At 47.3% G+C, this 21,245-nt stretch overlaps 2 protein-coding genes across 2 annotated transcripts; one reads left to right on the top strand and one right to left on the bottom strand.

Annotated features, from left to right (window-relative positions):
• Positions 1-435: 435 nt before the first annotated feature.
• Mrpl46 (mitochondrial ribosomal protein L46) lies at positions 436-9,584 on the bottom strand. The gene is made up of 4 exons (XM_006970040.3): positions 9,325-9,584; positions 7,874-8,063; positions 6,961-7,134; positions 436-816 (listed from the first exon to the last, which is right to left on the bottom strand). Exons 1-4 carry the CDS (start codon positions 9,550-9,552, stop codon positions 566-568), a joined length of 843 nt encoding a protein of 280 aa, XP_006970102.1. The 5' UTR covers positions 9,553-9,584; the 3' UTR covers positions 436-565.
• A 48-nt stretch (positions 9,585-9,632) lies between these two features.
• On the top strand, positions 9,633-19,745 carry Mrps11 (mitochondrial ribosomal protein S11). The gene is made up of 6 exons (XM_006970039.4): positions 9,633-9,960; positions 10,092-10,199; positions 15,594-15,692; positions 17,582-17,711; positions 18,760-18,825; positions 19,397-19,745. Exons 1-6 carry the CDS (start codon positions 9,896-9,898, stop codon positions 19,502-19,504), a joined length of 576 nt encoding a protein of 191 aa, XP_006970101.1. The 5' UTR covers positions 9,633-9,895; the 3' UTR covers positions 19,505-19,745.
• The last annotated feature ends 1,500 nt before the right edge of the window (positions 19,746-21,245 follow it).

The following is a 21,245-nucleotide window of genomic DNA, read 5'->3' on the forward strand; positions in this document are numbered from 1 at the left end:
CCCAATCCCAGAGGCAAGAAAATAGCAATCTCCCTGGGTACCGCCAGCTTCGACTCTGATGCATATCATGACCTGGTCATGATTCTTCCATTGGTAGGTTGGAGAGAAGTCACTTTATTTCAAATGACCAGTACTAAACAGTTAAGAAGTGATTAATCCCCATCTAAATATAAAACTTCTAAAACGGAGGGAGAGAGAAAGGAGATATGTCCTTCCTATCTAACGGAAAGGGAAAAATGGAAAGCAGCTAAGAAGCTACATAACTAGGCTTTTCATGAGCCCAGAAACTTTCTCAGAACTCAGGAATTCAGGTCAATTCATTTCCTCTGTTCTTTCTTCCAGGCCCCGTAGGTCTGTTAAGTCACTATAACATAATGCTTTAACTTGCTATATAGCAAAGCCAATTGTCCCTCAAGGACAAATCAAAATCCAAGACACTGACAAACACATTTAATTCTCAGAATTTAGTTTGGTGCTTGACTGTCCCTGTAAATGAGCATCCGCACTGTTCCTGAGGTCCTAGCACTTGACTTATGTGCGCATCATCCACAAGCGGCTGCATCCATCAGGAGTCCAGAAGAAACCTCCTGACCTGAGCCAGGTACCTGGGCTGCAGGTAGTCGCCCAGCTCTTCCTTACTGGCCCACACATGACGGGCCTTCTTCCCAGCCTGTGGGAAGTCTCCTGTGAGTAGCAGAGCTTTGAAGAAGAAGATTTTGACCCCAATGTCACTCTCTGTCCGAACTGCCTTGGGGAGTTTGAACTTGTAGTGGCCACAAGGTGCATTCCCTAGGAACTTGGCTTCCATGTTGTTTTCTGAAGAGAAAAGAAAGAATCGAAAGATTAGGGTAGAGCCATCTGCTGCTTCACCCAAATCACAGGAGGCTCAGAAAAGCCACTTCGAACAGAGCTAAAGGTGATTCCCCATCATTGTGGCAGTTCTGAAAGGAGGCTCCTCACCCTTGAACCCAATGCTTTCTAGCCCAGGTACCAGGCCGCCTCTCTGGGCCTAGAAGTCCACCGTGCAGTTAACATGATCTAGGAGTCATAGCAGCTGGCTTCTGCACTCAGCCCTGTCACCAACTGCTGAAACAGGACCAAGAAACTTGGGATCTGCAGAGCCAAGCTCATCACCTCTAGGGGTCTCCAATGTGACTTTTAGGGGAATGGGAATGAGGGAGCTTCCTGAAGTAAAGTCTTGCTTTTCTTCAAGATGCTTAGATAGCTTAGACCCCTCTATGTAGCCCAGGCCAAGAAGTGGTGATCTCGCTCCTCAACCCGAATCTAGCATTTCAAAGATGGCAAAATGGAATGACTAAATGGCACCTGAAGAACAGAGAGCTAAACAGAAGCAACAGAGCTGGAAACCAACCTCAGTACTCACACCACAACTGATACTGTGACCCAAAGACTTAACACAAACTTCACATCTTCATAAAAAATTTGTTCACTTTGCATGATGCTTTCATGAACAATTTGTATTTTTTGAATTAAGATGTATTTTCAAATTTCTTCACTTAAAAAAGCAATACTGGTATTTTACATATCAAAAGGGGCCAGCCTTCCAAACAAAACAATTATAAAAAATTTACATTTGCCCACATACAACTCAAATCTTTCAGAGAAAAAATAAAACACACACAAAAAAAAAAAAAAAACCTGCAAGGACAAAATTATAAACTTGAGCGGGTATATCAGAGACACTGATGTTCCCAATGATCCTGAAGCAACCAGCTCCTGGGAGGGAGAGGCAAGAGAATCAGCAGTTGGAGGTCATCTTCAGCTATGCAGTGGGTTCGAGGCCAGTCCGGACTACAGGAGATCCTGTCTCAAAGAAGAACAGACAGCACATGCAACAAAGGACTAAAATCTTAAGTACCAAGAAGCACTCGGGAGCCAAGCACTGTGGCACATGCCTCCCATCTTCAGCACTGGCACTGTGGGGAAACGGAATACAGGACACGGGAGATGGCTCAGTGGGGACAGGTATTTACCACCCAGTCTGACGACTTGAATAAGATCAATGGGACCCACAGAGTGGACAGAACCAACCTCACAAGTTGTTTCCTCACACTCATGCCATGCATATCATGTGCAGACCGCACACACACACAAATAAAAGTAATTTTAGGCTAGCCGGCGGTGACACACACCTTTAATCCCAGCACTCGGGAGGCAGAGGCAGGCGGATCTCTGTGAGTTCGAGGCCAGCCTGGTCTACAGAGTGAGTTCCAGGACAGGCACCAAAACTACACAGGGAAACCCTGTCTTGAAAAAAAAAAAAAAAAAATTTAAAATCTTTAATGAAAAATAGTCATGTTCTTGAATATATACAGAAAATTTCTAAAAGAATGCAAGAGAAAAAAACTGTTAGTAAGCATTACCTCTAAGAAGGAAAAAATACTTCCCATATCACACTTAGATACTGATAATCATTAAACATATGCATGAATTAGTGTCCTCAAGCTTAGCAAAACATTACTAGCACCAGATGAATTTACATATAATGTGCATTCACATGCTATACTAAGTATCTGAGTGGGTATCTGGGAGAGGTGGGATTATATTGGTATATTTCTTTATACTTTCCTCAACTCTCCAAACTTAATTAAATAAAGCAGATTATTTTTCTATAATCTGGAAAAAACTGATTAAGATATTATCAAGTCAAAAAATAAAAACATTTTACTACAAACAAAAATGAGGAATCTGAGCAGACAGCTCACAGAAATGAGAAATACACTGAGTGTCTTAGCTGGGGTTTCTATTGCTTCTATGAAACACCATGACCAAAAAGCAATTTGGGGAGGAAAGGACTTATTTGGCTTATACTTCCTGATCATAGTCCTTCATTGGAGGAAGCCAGGGCAGGAACTCAAACAGGGCAGGAACCTGGAGGCAGAAGCTGATGCACAGGCCACAGAGGGGAGCTGCTTACTGGCTTGCTTCCCCTGGCTTTCTCAATCTGCTTTCTTATAGAATCCAGGACCACCAGCCCAGAGATAGCACCACACCCACCATGGACTGGGCTTTCCCACATTGATCACCAATTGAGAGAATGCCTTACAGCTGGATCTTACGGGGGCATTTCCTCAACTGAGGCTCCTTTCTCTCTGATGACTCTAGCTTGTGTCAAGTTGACATATAAGAGCAGCCAGTACACTGAGCATATGAAAAAGATGGCCAGTCTCAATAGCAAAGAGGTAAATACTAATTCAAGAGAGATTGTTTCTACTAACTGCACAGCTACAAACTAAAATCAGGTCTATTTCATACGCTGGTGAGGTAAGCAGGCATTACCAAAGAGTTCCAGAAGATGCCATCATCTCATACTGGAACCAAGCAGGGATATTTCCCAAGTCCTCCCGTGTGCATTATTCCTCAAGTCCTCCCGTGTGCACACCTTTGACCTGGCAATCCCACCTCTAGAAAATCCATCTTGCGTAAGTGTGGAGCCAGTGGGAAAGGAATGTATTTTCACTTTTCTTAGATACATATTGTGTAAACTTTCTTTGCTATTCTATTTTTAAATTTGCTACTTTACTAACTTTGTCATAAATTTATTTGCCATCAATATATATTTTATTTAAAATTTATTAAATGTAAATATACCTATTGGTATCCTTTTTTATTTCCTTAACCATTTATTCAATAGGAATGTTAAAAGAAAGCATGGTGCCAAGGAAGAACCCCTTTCCACAAGGCACAGGGAAGGTAGAGCTGAGCAAGCACTGGTCATGCACACTCGTGTGAGGAACCCTGCGAAGGTGTACCCAAAGACCTTGGCACAAGACACAGCTGTCGATTCCTGTGACGGCTGGAAGACTGACAGAAGCAGAGCCCCCACATTCCACTGTAGCTTGTGGCCTCTCTCGCTGGCTAACTCGGCCTCTAGTGAGAAAGGACCAAGGGCATACAAACCTCTGACATCTAGGAGCACCTACGCTGGTGGCAGAGCCAGTCAAGTGGCTAGGTGCCTACACTATTACCAACTATTATCCAACACCAACAAGTGTCCACTACTGCCAGGTACTGCTGAGAACTCACGAAGAGCAATAGTCTGCCCTGACCTTCAGGGAACTCCCAACTCTAGCTAGCACAAAATGTGTAAATAAACCATATGGTGCAATGGCATGAGAGAAAGAACATATTCTCCACTTCAACATAAGCAGCCATGGAGCAGGCAGAGTGCCCAATTCATCACTGCGACCCACTGCCAGGCAGGCCTGGAAAACAGCAGGCACAGAAAGTGTTTGCTGCATAAACTGCTTGCACAAGCCAGAGCTTGCGGAGCTCTTGACCTGGAGACAGCGCTCTTCCTAAAGAGAGAGAGAGTGCATGCCCCACAGTACAGATGCATGAAAATCCACTAACTGGAGAAACACAAAGGCTCTGCTGGGTTAGAACTAGGATAATAGAAAACTCACTAAGAGCTGCAGAGACTGGGACCGGAATAAGAATCTGGAAGCTATGTGTGGGTACTTACATATTTATGTAAAACACTTGAGAATTCTGTGCAAAGAAGTGACAAGGGATTTTATTCAGAAACCATACGTCAGTAACACTGGAGAATATGAAACAAAAGTGAGGAGGGACTTTTTCGGCATTCCCAATATAGTGTTTCTAAACCACGCTAATTTTGCTCTCTGGGTAGTATCTGGCAATGTGTAGAGACATTTTTTTGCTTGTCACACTGGGGGTAGGGTTGGGAGTGGGAATGAAATATTGCTACTGGCAACTAGTGAGTAGAGGCCAAAGATGCTAAATACCTTATAATACACAGAAGAGCCTCTCACAAAGAATTAGCTAGCCCCAAACATTAACAGTACCATAGTCTAGTGAGAAGTGAAGGATATCAGAGCTAAAATTGTGAAAATAAAGACAGGATGATTTGGAACAGACCAAGTAAGACACAAAGATACATACATCAGAATGAGGTCAGCCGGGCGGTGGTGGCACACGCCTTTAATCCCAGCACAGCACTAATGGGGCAGAGCCAGGCGGATCTTTGTGAGTTCGAGGCCAGCCTGGTCTACAGAGCGAGATCCAGGAAAGGCGCAAAGCTACACAGAGAAACCCTGTCTCGAAAAACCAAAAATAAACAAAATGAGGTCAAGAGTAATGCTGAGGTTTCGAGCTAAACCAGCAGATAAACCATGCTACCAAGAAGCAGTGTTGGGAATACAAGTCAGTGGCCATAGTCTCAATCTCTAGTACTGAGAAACAAAACTTGTATTTCCTGAGTGTAAGAATTCTGATTACCTGGCCTGGGCAGCACAACAGAGCTAATCACGTTGGCGGAGGTACAGGTGAGCCAGCCCGGAAGTTGTGAGCATGGGAGAGCTGTCCCCATTACTCATCTGTCATGTGACAGCATGGGTGGAGGAGAGATGCCCCTTCCCCCATCAACGCATAGACAGGTGGGAGAGCTGGCCCTGAGGTCAGAGGGCGGGAGAGCTGCCCCTGCCCACTGCCAGCGCCAGCATTCGGGAGAGCAGGCCCTGCCCCTCTCGTGGGCAGCACAATAGCACCAGCCCCACTGGCAGAGGTATGGACGAGCCAGTCCCGATACTGTGAGCATGGAAGAGCTGTCCCCATACTTACCTGTCACCGGGCAGTATGGGCAGGAGAGAGATACACACCCCAAAATGCCTGAGGCGGGTGGGAGAGCCGGCCCTGAGGTCAGAAGAGCTGAAGAACTAGCCCTGCCTCTCATCAGCTGCAGCACTAGAGTGGCCCTTACACCTCCACTGGGCAACACAGTGGAGCTGGTCCTGAAGGTGTAGATGTGGGAGCTGACCCTGAAGACAGGAAAGTAGAACTTGCTCTGGCCCTTGCACATCACTGCAAGGAGTGATTTCGCCAAGGCAACGCAGGCGAACTCACCCTGGTGGTGAGGATAAAGGAGAGCTGGCAAGCTGACCAACCCTGCAACTACCCAGAACCAGGGTTATGAGTTGGCCCACCACAACATCCACTCCATCTGCGATCTGCTAGAGCAGGTGAAGGGATTGGACCTGCAGACTCAAAGCGGCAGGATCTCCACAACACAAGGCAACAACAGGATAACCAAGAGGAGTTCCAGTGAGGGCCCAGCATCCATAGTGTAGTCCCCAACCAGACCAATGACTCTCTGTAATGAACATTTGCAAGTAAAGATACATGAACAAAAGGGGTTACTGCATGACTCACGGTGTCACACTGCAGCTTCCAGGACGGGACTGACTTTACCTTCTCTTTTTTTCTCTTAAATTTTATTTTATTTTATTTAGGGTACAGAGGTTGCAAGGGCAGAGGGTCGATACAAAGGGATGAGGAAATGAATGGGATAGAGGTATATGATATGAAAGACACAAAGAATAAATAAAAAGGAAAAAAAGAATTCTGATTAATATAATCATAGCTAAGTGGTTAAGGCAATGAACTAGAAATCCATCTCCCAGCACAGGAATGAACTTGCCAACTAAGGATTGAGTGTTGTGGCTCAAACATATAATCTCAACACTCAGGAGGTGAAGGCAAGAGGATTACAAGTTCAAGGTCATCCTCAAGTACATCTAAAGCAAGTTCAAAGCCAGCCTGGGCTACCAAAAAAAGAAAGAAAATAGGGAAGGAGGAGAGAAGAAGGAAGGGGAAGGGAAGGAGGGCTGAAAATTGTGTTTAATGCACTAAAATCTCAATGCATTAAGATAAAGCACTCACTGGTTCTAAGGGAAATTCTTGCCAGAATTTTGTTTCTTTGGTTTTGGGGTTGTCTTTTTGTGGGAGATGAGGGGGTCAGACAGGGTCTCACTATGTAGCTCTAGCTGTCCTTGAAATCAGAGACCCCTCCCCACCTCTGCTTCCGAAGTGCTGGGAATTTTATTCACCCATGTCCATTAAACTTCTCACTCTCTATCCTTATGCCCAAACTCAGTCAACTGGAATGAACCTGGAGGGTTCAGAAGTTACAGAAGTTACCTGAGAGGGTGGCCAGGATTCGCTCAGCTGTCCCTCGAAGGGTCTCCCCAGGCTGCCACTCTACTTGAGGGAGCATCCAAAAATCCTGGTCCCCAAGCTTCTCTCTGACTAAGAGGACCAGGTTCCTGTCTAGCTTACGATGCAAGGAGGTTCGGTCATTCTTTTTATCAGCTTCTACAAGAGGGAGGATTAGAAGAGAGAGAAAAAATAAAAAAGACCGTGATCCACCAAAACCGAGGATTTCGAGTTTTAGAGCCTTCCTTTGGGGACAACCTCAAGCCCTGTCCTCTAAGAACTTACAGCCAAAGCATAATCCTAACTTAAACTGACAGGTGAGAATTGGAACCAGAGCTGAACTTCTCAAGTACACTTGAAGCCTTTGGAAAAGAAGCGATGCCTGTAACAATTCAAACATAAGAACTGGAGTGCAGCTCGGAGGCAGTGCACTTCCCTTGCAAGCACAAGGCTCTGGGTTCAGTCCTCAGCAACACACACACACACACACACACACACACACACACACACACACACACACAGTTCAAGGAAAAAAACAAAACAAAACAAACAAAAAACCCTGCCCCATTGGATTTAACACTATTGCTGAGTCTAACTAACTCCTACTCTCTCTGTTCTTTAGTCATCATCCTTGAAACAAGGGCAATTTAGAGGTAAAACTCAAAGAGTAACTGCGAGCTCTAACAGAAAGAGAAAGACATCTACTCCCCCTGAAAATAACTTAAGTCTTTGAAAAATGGTGTTAGGGAGATATAAGGAATAGGGGGGAAATGTTATTTTCCTGAAAACTGTTTAAGTGTTACTGAAATACAAAGAAGGAGTGAGGCAATTGTCCTTCGTTTGGAAATCAGAATAGCCCCCTTTCCCTTCCTTGTGGCTGGCCTAGGAGGCCACACACCTGTTACTCGAGCTCCAGGTTTGAACTGGAGGAACGCCTGCTCCCACATATCTTCTAAGTCTTGTGCAAGTGTGATGCCCTGCTCATCTTGGTCATCATCGTAAAGGTCGGCTTTCTTCTTTGCCAGTCGCTTAGCTTCATCCAGAGCACGAAGCTCGTGGTCTGAATACAGGCTTCTCTCTGTCTCCACCTGGAGAATTTAAAAGGAAGAGAAGGAAAGAAAAAAGCTACCACATCCTTGATAGGCTTGGGAGCACATCACATAATACACTCAGAAATATAATCAAAACGCTGTACATATGTAAAGAAGAAAAAGGGCCACTGGGCTGTAAGCTTGAGTGAAATTTGCCAAAATGTCAGAATGTGATTAGAGATCAAGACTGCCAGGAAGAACAGAGGGGTGGCATGGCACAGTGGACCCCTTCCTACACTCTAGGTCTATTGGTCTCTGATCAGCATCTCTTCAAGCACTTTCCTGCCTTAAGACATTGCAACATCCCTTCTTCCTAAAATATCTCCCCTCACACTATTTCTCCCAGATTTCTACTCATCCTTCTGATTTCAACTTAAATACCACTTTCTCCGGAAGTCATCCTGGATACTTCTCATGAAAATCAAACCTATGTGGTTCTTCGTAAAACTCTAGTACTCTGTGTTTTGTTTACCAAAGTCTGTAATTAGTCATATGAGTGGTTACTGACTGCACCCCTAATTCCAGTACAGGAAACTCTCTGGGAACCAGAGCTATGTGCCTATCTTATCCACAACTGCGTATCTATCACTTTGCACAGTGATACACAGTATGAGCTATGAATACCTGTAAGGTGAGAAAAAAAAAAGATGAATAAATTGAGCAAAAAGCACCGAAAAAGAGTTTACATTAGTATTCCCAAGACAAAAGTCCCTCGGAGTCCAGGGACAGGTAAGCTCTTTCATCACTATCTACAGAGACTTAACACCCTGACAGCAACTACACTTGGGGTTTTGCCCACATTTCCTCACTTGCCCTTCACAGACATTGCTCCCCGAGGTAAAAAACAAAGCCAACTTTACCACGTGCATCTTAAGGATGTGCCCACTGCCTCCAAGGCTTTCTTCCTATAACACACCACATCACAAAGACTTTCCTGTACTCTGTCAGCTCCTAAATTACAGGAAGTGAGCGATTCCTGTTCACCACCGGATCCCTACTGTGTTGAATGTACAAGAAGGAAACTATCCACACAGAGTGCCCAAGCGAAAACGAGTCGATTCAGTTAAACTTGGTTGAAGACCCGCTATATACTAACCCAACTCATCAAGGTAACTTCCAACCTGCAGATGTCACTAAGGATCGAGAGGTGCAATGATTTGCTCAAGGTCACCCGGAGCACCAGAGTCACCACGGAATCAAGGCCCACTTGGTCCTGCTGCTTCCCTCCACCGCACCCCGAAGCCCGCGCCTGCCTCACCTTCTGTAGTAGTTCCGCCATCTCTTTCTGCAATGGGGTGAGCGGCTTGGTGATCAGCGGCGGCCGCTGCAGACACAAAGCGCCCAACAAGCGCCATGGAGACCGGCTTCCCGAGGGCGCAGCCTCAAGGGACAGGCCTCGAAAAGGCGGGCTCCCTGCCCAGAGACTGTCGAGACGCCGCCAGCCCCTAGCCACACCGAACAGAGTACGCCCCATGGGCGCCGCCATCTTCCTGCCTTCCCACAAGGAACTGCGGCTCCCGGCGGGGCCCTCAGCCAACCCCAAGTTCCCAGGAGGCAACGCGGGCCGGTGAAGGGGCGGGACTACCTTTTAGAACGAACCATTGCAACTGGGAGAGGGAGGTGCATTCTCGTGTTAGGCCGTTAGACAGGGGGAGAGTCCCGTGTGGATGATTTTATAGAGCGTTTAAACTTGAACAAAAATACTCAAAGTACCATTTGAGAGCAGTCGGGTGACTCCCCTTCTGTGTGCTCCCCCACAGGGGCTCATGGTGCTGACTCCAGCGAGGCCGGGCGCCGCGGACGGGAGCTGACGAGAGTCAATTTCAGTCATGCAGGTTGTAAGGAACACCGGATCGTGGCTCCTGCGGTCTTGGGCTGGACCTGGGATGACCAGGTAAGAGTTGTCCTTTCGAGCCCCACGGCCCCTCCTCTCGAGCCTGCCCGCCTGCCTCCCAGTGCTATGTGGCCCCCCTTGAGCCCCCAAAGGACCGTTAAGCCAGTCCCTCACCGAGCTCTCCTTTGCAGGCTTGTGGCCGTTGCCCCAGCTCAGACTATCCACACCGGAGCCCCGAGGTTAGAAGACCAGGCTGCCCAGCAGAAGATTCAGAGGGAAGCGGCTCCGAGCCCCTTCAGGTGAGGGCGGAGTGGGTCCAGGACTCTGGAAACTTGGATCCTGTGACTTCTGCCCGTGACCCTCCAGAATCAGAAAAAGTCAATGTCTTGTCTTTTGCCGTCTGTGGGAGTTCATGCAAACCAGTCTTGGAGCCTCCGCGCTCTCAAAGTGAAGATAATGCTTCGAGGGGTTGTTGATGAAGATAGAGGAACGAACCGTGCATAAAGTAGCTGTGGAGTTAGCAGCTGTTGGCCGAGCGTCCTGCATACAAGTACCAGTTTTCTTTCCTTGTGAGATAGGCTTTAATTCCGACTCGCAACTTTCTCTTCCACCAACACAATATGACTTGAGGAACTACTCCAGCTGAATTTCTTAGAGTTGGTCAGAGGTCCAGCATTAGTTTTGTGCCTAGCCCTGGGAAGTGGCATTCTGCGTCCCACTAATATAATTACTTCATATGCAGGCTGTATATACGTTCACTTACTTCACATCTATTTAACAGTTACTGAAAACCTACTACTACCTCTTGAGTACCATGATAAGTACTGGAAATGCAAAAGGTTTATTCCTCCCCTGAAATAGTTCACAGACTCTCAAGGAAGACATAGATGCAGATGTTTTAACCATAATCTGATCAGAATCATAGAGGTAAGAACTGGTTGGACATTTAGAAGAGTAAGGCATTCCTGAGGAAACCAGGCAAGACTTAAGGTAGCCTGGAGCGCAGCAGTGAACTGAATAGGAATTCAGCTGGGCAAGATCAGAGGCATCGTGACAGGCAAAGGCAACAGTCTGGAAAGGCAGGCTGTCCGAAAGAACATGGTGTGTGATGCCTCTAGAGGCCTATGAATGGTGGAGGGTTTCCCTGTCATCCTGGAGTTTTTACACTTTACCTGATACAGACAGTGAGGAGCTGCTGATGGAATTTAATCCAGGACTGTTGGAGTCATTCATTTGGCAATCCCAGGCACTATTGGGATTGTTAGAATTACATCCCTGTTCCAACAGAAAAGACCCTATCCAGCAAGCAGGCAACCAAGCCTAGCCATATCTCTCCAGCTTTGGCAAGAGTTGATACCATTTTATTTATTTGTTTGTTTGTTTTAGGATGGCCTTGCTGTGCAGCCCAGGTTAGCCTCAGATTCATAATCCTCTTAGCTTGGCCTTATGAGTGCCTGGATTACAAGAGTATACCCCAGCCCCAGCAATCTTGCTTACTCTTTAAAGCATCTTTGCCCACTGTGTTGATGTTAAGCTGTAGGAAGCAAGGCTGGAAGCTGAGAGGAGACTTGAAAGCAGTTATAAAGCAATAAAAATAGTCTAGGTAAAAGTGATGGTGTCTGGGACAGGGTGGTATTTGATCCCTTTTGCCGGTATAGCCGTTGGTTTGGGTTTTGAGACAAGGTCTCGCAGTGTAGCCTAGGCTGGCCTGGAATGTGCAGCCGTCCTCCTGCCTCAGTCTCCTGGGTGCTTGGGATTACAGGCATTCGCCAACGCCCAGCTAAGGATCTGTTAATAAAAAATGTAAGAAAAGGAGAGGTGTGAAGGCTCAAATTTGGGCACTAACCAACTGAAAATATGAAATTGTTATACTAACAGACTGATGGAGCTTAGATCGGTGTGGTTAAGTTTGAGATGCCTTATACTTGCTTTGTGCAAGTATATAATAATGCAAGTATATATATATAATAATAATGGCCTTGTGCAACTGTATATAATAAAAGAAAAAAATCTGAGACTCCTAGCATGGGAGTTGAGATGTAATAGAGACAGAGATTTGGGGACAGGAAGACCCAGCGAAAGAGAGAACCTCCCCAAGACAGGTAGCAGGGAAGCCAGATGAGATTTTCTGCTTAGTGTGGTATAAAGTAGGGAATGCAGCTGTGTTCGGCACTGCAGAAAAGATGGGTTGACTGGCAGAGAGCATGATTGCTCACTGGACTTAACCATATGGAGTGGGTTGATGACCTTGACACAGCCTTTCTGATGGAGAGGTCGGAAATAACTTCTAATTGGAGTGGGTTGGTTTCAAAGAGAATAAATAAACAAGTATTGTCATTCCTTTAAGGAGGCTTTGCTGTAAGGGAGAATGGAGAAGCTCTTGAGAACTTGGGGTTTAAAAGGTGGGGGGTTAGTCTTTGTTCTTCTTGTTTAGATTTTATGTGTATGACGTGACAGTATGTCTTGCTTCCTGGAACCAGGGGGAGACTGATCCTGAAGAGGGAGCATTGCAGGAAGTGTCCTTGTGGGACTAATAGGCAACTGGAACATTGTGAGAGGAGAGTCCTCGAAGGCCCTGGGCACAGATGTTTGGTGGTGGAAGCTGGCAGAAAGTCTAATTGATTCTATTTCTCTGTAGAGGTCATCAGCTGGCCCCAAGGAAACAGGAAGGGGTTGGATGTTTAAAGAGACAAAAGGAAACGGAGAAGAGGCATCCTGGAGAATGGAAGGATAATTGAACTGAGAAGGGTTGTCAGGCATCTTGAGAGCTTGCTTGATGCTGGAAGGTCATTAAAACTAATCAGTGGTTCTTGGTAGGGACTTTCAGCCGTGTCTAAAAACCTCTGGTGGTCATAAATTAGGAGACAGAACCTGATTAATTAAAGCCAGGGATGCTACCAAGCACCCTACTGTTCACAGGACACTGCTACAGCAGTGACTTATCCCAAAGGTCGGTCGAAAGCCCTGGAATGGAGACCAGACAGCCATGCAGTGCTTACACAGACTCAGATTGTCTGGAGAGATGGATTTAACAAGAGCTGGGGTTTTGCCAGGAGAAAGTGATTAAGAAAGAAGGGAATTGAGACTAGGCTTTCATCCAGGTGGGGAAAGAAGTGGTTGGTACCTGAGGTATGGAGTGGTGGAGATCTGATGGGCTCATCAGGGTGCTGGCCCTGAAGATACTGAGGCTGACAAGCGGGTGGTAGCCAGGGATGCTTGAAGCCAAGGTTATGGTGCATGTGCTGGCAATGATAATGGCTGGCTGTGACCCCACGACGTTCATAGCCAGGGTAGGACAGAAGGCAGATGGTGATGGAAGGAGGCAGGTTTAGAAATGGAAGTGCAGAACTTGTGGAGATCTTGCCGAAATCAACAGTTACAGAGAAGTAGTGCCAGAGGACACTGAGACCTGGCTATGGTTTTTGCAGTTTATTTCCATTTTTAAATAATTCTTTGAAATTAAAATACAGTCACATTGTCATCCTGTTGTCCATCCGTCCCGTCCCCCCTGTCCCGTCCCCCCCCCCATTTCCTCCTTCTAATCCCTCCCTTATATCCCCATTTTCTCTCTCAAATTTATGGCCTCTTTTTTTTTTTTTTTTTTAATTGTTGGGGGAGGTGTATTCCTAACTCATAAATAGAACCTGATCAGTCAGTATAATGTTAAGTGTATGTATATGACTTCAGCGCTGACCACGTCATAATGGATCACCAATCTGGTTGCTCTATTTCTCCCACTCTTAGCATTCTTAAGTTGCCTGCATTTGCATTTTTAAAGATTATGCAATTAAGCCAGGCATGGTGGAGCACACCTTTGATCCAAGTACAGTGCAGGCAGAGGCAGGCAGATCCCTGTGGTTGAGGACAGCCTGGTCTACGTAGTGAGCCAGGCTAGCCAGAGCTATGTACCTGGCATCCCCACTTCATAAATGAACTACCTCACCACACCTCCCTGGTCTGAAAGTGGGGAGAAAGACTAGTTCCAGAAAGCTCTGTCTCTGCATTGTAGGGCCATCCTCAGATGAGCCATTGCTCATTATGCCTTCAGCCTGGGAGAATCTTGTTTTGTTTTGTTTTGTTTTGAGACTGACTCTTGCTGTGGAGCCCAGGATGACCAGGAACCCTGTCATCATCATAAGCTGCTCTTAAACTCATGGTGACCCTCCTGGCTAGGATTACAGGCATGCACTACCATGTCCAACTGAAACTGGGAAGTTTAGAGGCCTGATCTTGGCCATGCCCTAGATTAAATGACTCTGAGCTCCGGGTTTCAAAATCTTGCTATATGAAAGGGATGATTGTATCGGTTTTACTCAGATTTGCATTTGCTCACTCCCAAGTCAACATAGGGAACAAAAAAACAAAACAAAACAAAAGTCAGTGGGGAAATGATGATCATTGAAACAGTAATGTCATCTACAGGACTGGGATACTTTTCTTCTTAGTACAGAAACTGATAGGCCAGCCACCTACAGAGGCTGTGCGTCATCACTAAAATCAGGCCCACAGGAGGGAATGCACTCACTGTGCTGAGCTTTTGAAAATATCCCTAGAGAAGCAGATGGGCCCGGGCGGTGCTTGAATGGTAGCGTATTTTCTAAAACGGATTTCAGCATAGTAGAAACATAGCGTGGGAGTGTGGGCACAAATCTGAGTCTGATTTAGGTGTGTGGGCACAATGAAACAGCAGGTTTACTCCCTCTGAAATGCTGAATGACAGTTACATGCGTGTTTAAGTTTTTAAAGAACAAAGCTCGGATCCAAGACCAGTCTCCCCAGTCCAAAGCCTAGCCTCCTTGCTGGCTCTATGCTTGTATGGACTTGAGTTTCCCACCTGAAGATGAAGACTATGTATGGCCGCAGGGAAATCCCACAAGCAAATCAGACTAGGGTAAAAGAGCCTAGCACGTGTGAGCCCAGCACGGTGTCGAGGCCAGTGTTCCCAGCCCTGAAACACTGCAGTGTCCAGAAGGTGTGGGAAGGAACGGTGCAGAGAGCCTCCTCCAGAGCCAGAGACTCTAAGTTTTCGTTCTGGTTTATCTTAGTTAGGGTTTTTACTGAAGAGACACCATGACCACGGCAACTCTTACAAAGGAAACATTTCCCTGAGGTGGCGGCTTACAGTGTCAGAGGTTCAGTCCATTATCCTCATGGTGGGGAGGAAGAGCTGAGAGTCCTACATCTTGCAGGCAACAGGAAGTCGACTGAGAACACTGGGCGGTATCCCGAGCATAGGAAACCTCAAAGCCCACCCCCACAGTGACCCAGGTCCTCCAACAAGGTCACGCTCATTCCAACAAAGCCACACCTCCTAATAGTGCCACTCCCTACGAGATTATGGGGGCCAATTACGTTCAAACTACCACGGAGTTTGTGTTGTTTGATTTGGTGTATGGGGTGAGTGAGTGAGAAGTTTGGGGCCTTTGGGGCTTGCGGAGGGGGTGTTGCAGGGACTGTCTTACAGTATATCCTAAGCTGTGTGTATCCCAGGTTGGCCTCGGGTTCGGTTTGCCCTCCCCGCCCTCCCCACCCTCCCTCTTTGCACACTTCCCCCACCACCACCTCCCCATGCTCGGGTCACAAGTGTGCATCACTATACTCAACCTGTTTTGTTCTGTTTTTAAGCATGTATGTATTTCTTTTGATTTAAAGAACAATTGGAAAATTAAAGCAAATGTCTCTTCTGATTGCAGCATTTACCCTCCAGCTCCAGGACAGGAAAGCTCTCTGCGGTGGGCAGGGATGAAATTTGAGGAGGTCCCAGTTGCACACATTAAAGCAACCCACAACAAGTAAGAAAGGGGGAGCCTGAGGGAGTCCCCTGTGAGCTGCCGTAGCCTTAACACTTCTTGGAGTAGAAGTCAGGGTGCCAGATGCTAGTATAGGGAAACCACTTTCTTTCTTTCTTTATGACGTGTACTTAACTTTCATAAAAATATTAAATCGATTTAGTACATTGTAATTTTAAGATTTTTTTCTGCCTTCTTGGGATTCCTATGCATGAGTTAGAAGGACTGTATTAAAGGGAACGGTCCTGTTGTGAGAGAAGCGATATACAAATACATAATTTATTAGTAAACCAGCCCGAATATGAACTCCAGACAAGTGCGAGCCCTTTAGCCTTCTTACCTGAGTTCCCGTGCACTGGCCCTTCCCTCGCAGGACTAAGTGTCATGGTGAAGGAAAGCAAGAAGACGAGAGCCCTTGTGTGCCGTACACGGGTGCCGAGCAGGCTCCCGGCTACACGAGCATCGGGCGTGGGTGACAGCTTCGCTGGCCAAGTCCACTTGGAAGTGTGACCTGTGTGTGGTCTCAGCCTGCCTGCCACACAGCTGGAGTACAGCACCAGAGACTATAGTCCTGGCCTAGAGTGTGTGGCACAGAGGTGCCACAGCAGTGTCCCTCTCTCCTCTTGAGCTAATGTGCAGACATAACTTCTATGCTTCCTTTTGGTTGATGTGTCTGTGACTTTTTCTTTTTCTTTTTCTTTTTTTTTTTTTTTTTTTGGTTTTTTGTTTGTTTGTTTGTTTGTTTGTTTTTTCAAGACAGGGTTTCTCCGTGTAGTTTTTGGTGCCTGTTCTGGATCTAACGCTGTAGACCAGGCTGGCCTCAAACTCACAGAGATCTTCCTGGCTCTGCCTCCCAAGTGCTGGGATTAAAGGCGTGCGCCACCACCGCCCGGCTTCTGTGGCCTTTTCAATCACCCTGCGTCAGAGTGTTTCTGTCCAGTGTAGGAATGTGAGAAGCCCTTGGAGAGGGTGACAACCATAACGAGGCCACAGCAGGTGTCAGGGCTGACCCTGCAGGTCTCCTGCACAGCATCCCCTTCACTTCCCCTTCCCATGAGCACCCAGAAAGCTTTGCAGAAAGTGGGGTAATGGGGTGATAATAACCAAAAGGAAGATAGAAAGCACACCTTAGGATTTTCCTAAAGTCATTCTTAATTTACCCTTATAGAGCAAATTAGAAAAAAAAAGTTTCACTTACTTAAAATAATTTTTGATCCCAGCATAGAGTGTCATAGCATTTAAATTATCCACTATAGTGATGTTGTCATGACAGATGTTTTGTGGGATTTTGTATGTGTCCTCCTTTTAGAGATAGACACTGCAATGGTAGATCTTAGATTCCCTTCAGAACAGTCTGCTGATGGGGAGATGGAAACAGCGTTTATTTGGTTAAATTTGGTTATTGCTGGAGCAGAGTGAGGCGACAGGTCTGGGCGTTTATTCATATACTCGTTTTTTATTACTTTATTATAGTTTTGCTTCCTTGTTGGGGGTGAAGCGTAATCATGCGGAGGTCAGAGAACAGTTTGCACAAATTAGTTCTCTCCTTCCACCATGTGGGTGCATCTGTAACCTTTAAGCCGTCCCTCACATACCGCTCTGTTCATTGTTATTATGGAGGATACTTGGAACTTTCCATTGTTCTCTTAACAGCTGCCCAGTGTGAAACAGCTAGGTTTTTATAAAACACCAGACAGGGATATCAACCTCCAACATAACCACTGCCTCGGGGAAGGCTGGAGGCAGAAGCGTGTCCTTCCATGTGTGATCTGTCAGCCTTCCTTGAACACAGGGGAGGGGCTAGCGACCTTTCTTATTCGGGCTGCTCAGGACTGTAGCAAGCTCCCTTCCTTCCCTGAGCGGGACTAGAGCTATATGCCTCTTTTTCCAAGCACACAGATCCAGGTGGTGTCTGCCACTAACGTGCCCCTGGCCCGTACCTCCTGTGGCACAGAAGGCTTTCGAAATGCCAAGAAGGGCACGGGCATCGCAGCCCAGACGGCAGGCATTGCCGCGGCAGCGGTAAGTACCTGCCCACGTTGTCGTGCCTTCCCTGTGGCTGACGGTGGCCAGCGCCCAGCGCTCCCTGCACAGCAGATCAGAAGCGGGGAGGTCTTTGCCTGCCCCGTTAGATGTCCTGGTACTGCAGTTGCTTGAAGCCTGTGTAGAAAAGGAGGAAGCAGAGTCCTGAAGACTTAGGAATGAAAGCTCCTTCCATTAAAGACAGGAGGGACAGTGTGGGGGTTGTATTTTATTCATGTCCCACAGCACAGGTCCCGAAGTGACTTTTTAGAGGCAAACTAATCAGCGTCATTTCAGATAGTTCCTTATTACCGTGTCTTCAGAAGCCCCTGCTCATCTACTCTTCAAGAGAACCAGATTGTGTGAGATTGGTCAAAGCCAAGCAGCCAGTTAGCTCCCTGATGTGAACCCAGATTGGCCTTGGACCAGAGCTGCATGTTTCCTGCTATAGCAGCGACCTCACAAATGTGTGTGCTCTGACAAACAGGAATGCTTCCTGAAGAAACACCTTGACCTTTACAGCGAGACTTAGAAAAACTATTGATTGCTATGTAGTAATGATCATCAAAACTCAGAACGATGTAATTGCCCACCAGACAGAGGACATTTGATTAAGAGAGATGTGTCAGTGTTGTGGGACCTCTGCATGGTAGGTTTTGAGTGAGTTCTGGGTATTTTCCAGGACCCATAATCAATGTGTTTATAAACTGGACACATACTTAACTCTAAAGATTCTAAATCCCACCTTAGAAGCGGGCGTTCAGGCTCAGCCTCTTGGGTCTGCGTTTGGAGGAAAATCAAGCAATATCTCGAAGTGTCCATTAGGTGGCGGTGTGGTTCTGTCACCTAAGTTCCTTAGCTGTCGGTCTGCCAGCCTCTATGGGTGTCCATGTCCACTATGGCCGTCAGCGCTTCCCTGCCTTCTCTGTCTCCTGCCTCCCCGTTTACTTCTGTTGTTGCCATTACCCCGTGTCTCCTGGAGACAGTAGCTAGAGGTTGGGGTGCAGCCATTCTGTCTCGGAGGCACTGACCACTTGTTTCTCTCCAGAAAGCCACAGGAAAGGGCGTGACCCACATCAGAGTTGTAGTGAAAGGCTTGGGACCAGGACGCTGGGTAAGTAACTAGGGTTCTCCACAGTGTGTGTGCATGTTTGTTAGAGCCAGGTGTGGAGAGTTGAAATGTCCCCGTAGTGACCGTCCCCCTCAGTTCCTTTCTGTTGTTCCTGCGATCAGCTAAGCTCCTCAGCAAGCCTAGATCGTACAGTTTATCTCAACTTCTTGAGTGCCTGCTGTGTGCCGGCCCTGGGAATGGAAAAGTGGTCTCTGGGGAACCATCACAGACAGATCCTCAGCACAGACTAGTGGGTGCAGTGGAGAAGTCTAGACCAAGGTGCTGGGGACCCTCAGGGGTATTCTGAGACCAGTGGGGCTAGAAGGTAACATCTCTCTGACTTTACAAGAACGAGGCATTGGGGGTGGGTGGGGGGGTCCTGGGAGAGGAAAAGAGCGGCTGGAGTGTGAGAGTCAAGCCTGTTCTCAGATGGTAAATCACAGGGTAGAGGCAGCCGTGGCTGGAATGTAGCTGTCAGCCCGTGAGCTTCCCTCCCTCCTGGAGCCCTATCTGAAGATGCTGGGTCCTCATCATTTTGGAGACCATACCATTCGCCTGTTTCTGACCCTTCCAGTCTGCCATCAAAGGACTGACCATGGGGGGTCTGGAAGTGATCTCGGTCACAGACAACACTCCCGTCCCTCACAATGGCTGCCGGCCCCGGAAGGCTCGAAGGCTGTGATGGGAAGGAAGCCTGCGCTGGAAAAGCTGACCTAAAGTCTCCACTCCAAGTGGATCCTGCAAAAGCCCACCGTGGGAGCTGCTGGAGCTGGCCGCTCTCCAGCCCTCCGGAGGGGAGTCTTGCTCCAGCCTGCACCTGGAGCTGCAAGTGCCCTGGAGGGTCGCCTCTCACGGACATGAGGGGGTGGGAACTAAAGTACAGCGGTGGCTGTGCTCTGACAATAAAAGACTGTTCTGTGTCATGGCTGTCAGTGTTTGTGCCCAGCGTTACAGACTTCTGAAAGACTGTGAGTGCAGTGTCACCCCGGGTGGAAGGGTTACAGTGTAAAGTGGTCTGCAGTCTACTGTGCCCCTTCTTTTCACACTGCCTGTAGAGCCTCTTAACCAAGGTGTCCAGATCTTGTCACAGCCAACAGCCGAGCCTTTGACCCAGCTGAGTGAGCTTTTTCCCATCCTCTGGAGTCTCTCAGATTCACAGGTGGAGGGCATGCTTGAAGGTAGCCCTAGGAGTGGGGTGGGTGGGGGGGTGCTCTGAAGTTCAGATTTCCTGAGAGTGTCCATCCTTTATACTCTGGACTTCAGCAGTCCCCGAATGCAAGAGGAAGTCATCTCAAAAGCAGGCTGGTGGGGTTGTGTGAAACAGGATTTGCCAGGAAGAAGTTTGGAGAGTGGGGTTCTGAGAGCTGTGCTGGTGTAGAACCTGGATGGCACAGACAGATTGGCACAGCTCAGAACCCGGGGCTGCCACTTTGCCAGTCATTCACCAGTGCCAGAGGCCAGGGCTCTGGAAACAGCAGCGCCACAGGGGAGACGCCTCTTCCTCTGCCCCTCCGCTGAGAGAGAGCGTCACAGAAACTTGAAGGAAATGCCCACAACACAGTCCCACTCCTCCAGACAGGGCTGCAGCCCAGCTGGGAAGGCCCACAGCTGCCCCTGGGTAGGCAGGAAGGACTATGTTGGAGCTGAAGGAAGGACAAGACTACCAACTTAGAGGAAATTAAGGAAAAATGTCTCCCTACTCCTTTTGATCCTTAGCAGGATGTGTGAGGAGTGTCCTGAGGTCAGTGACTTAGGAGGCTTCTTGTATTAAAGCCACTGTGGGAGGAGGGCCATCGGTTTAATACAACACTATCCAAGCTGCATTAGAGAATCCCACTATGTGTAGCTCAGGTTGGCCTTGAACCTTCTGAGCGCTTGGTTTACAGTGTCATCACGCCTGACAGTATACACACACACACACACACACACACACACATACGTGTATATGTATGTATACACACACACAGTTGCTGTGTACAAACTGCCGCTATTTTGCTATTTTCTTATTGATGACAATAAAAGTGAAGATTTCAAATAAAATAGACTTGAAAAATGAAGCTTTTGAAACCATTCTTCATGGTTTTCTGTGGTTTGGCCTTTATAAAGTGGAGAAAGGGCCTGAAGCAGCTGATTGTGGCTCAAGCAGAAACAGCAAAAATGTTTAGGAAAACAGCTGTGTGAACTTTCTCTACAGAGGACTGGGCAGGCGGGATGAGGGAGTGCTAGAAACTCGGGGGCCGGTGAGAACCCAGAGCAGCTTCCACCCTAGGCCTGAGGTAGGTCAGGTGAAGGAAGCCTGTAGCCTGATGGGATCTGAGCCAAGGAGACAGATACTTCACAGGAGTCGCCACACAGACAGGGATAAGAGGAAGTTCTCCAACAGCTTTGCTCCAAACACTGACTGGACTCCTGGTTGAACCCAA

Source organism: Peromyscus maniculatus, chromosome 1 (assembly GCF_049852395.1).
Source record: "Peromyscus maniculatus bairdii isolate BWxNUB_F1_BW_parent chromosome 1, HU_Pman_BW_mat_3.1, whole genome shotgun sequence".
Lineage (NCBI taxonomy): Eukaryota > Metazoa > Chordata > Mammalia > Rodentia > Cricetidae > Peromyscus > Peromyscus maniculatus.

Excerpts from the sequence above, each read along its gene's own strand:
- Mrpl46 (XM_006970040.3), bottom strand. The coding sequence starts at position 9,552 with ATGGCGGCGCCCATGGGGCGTACTCTGTTCGGTGTGGCTAGGGGCTGG. Across the intron at positions 8,064-9,324 it reads TGGCGGAACTACTACAGAAG|GTGGAGACAGAGAGAAGCCT; the intron begins GTGAGGCAGGCG and ends TAAATTCTCCAG. Across the intron at positions 817-6,960 it reads AATCCTGGCCACCCTCTCAG|AAAACAACATGGAAGCCAAG; the intron begins GTAACTTCTGTA and ends TTTTCTCTTCAG.
- Mrps11 (XM_006970039.4), top strand. The coding sequence starts at position 9,896 with ATGCAGGTTGTAAGGAACACCGGATCGTGGCTCCTGCGGTCTTGGGCT. Across the intron at positions 15,693-17,581 it reads ATTAAAGCAACCCACAACAA|CACACAGATCCAGGTGGTGT; the intron begins GTAAGAAAGGGG and ends TCTTTTTCCAAG. Across the intron at positions 18,826-19,396 it reads GCTTGGGACCAGGACGCTGG|TCTGCCATCAAAGGACTGAC; the intron begins GTAAGTAACTAG and ends TGACCCTTCCAG.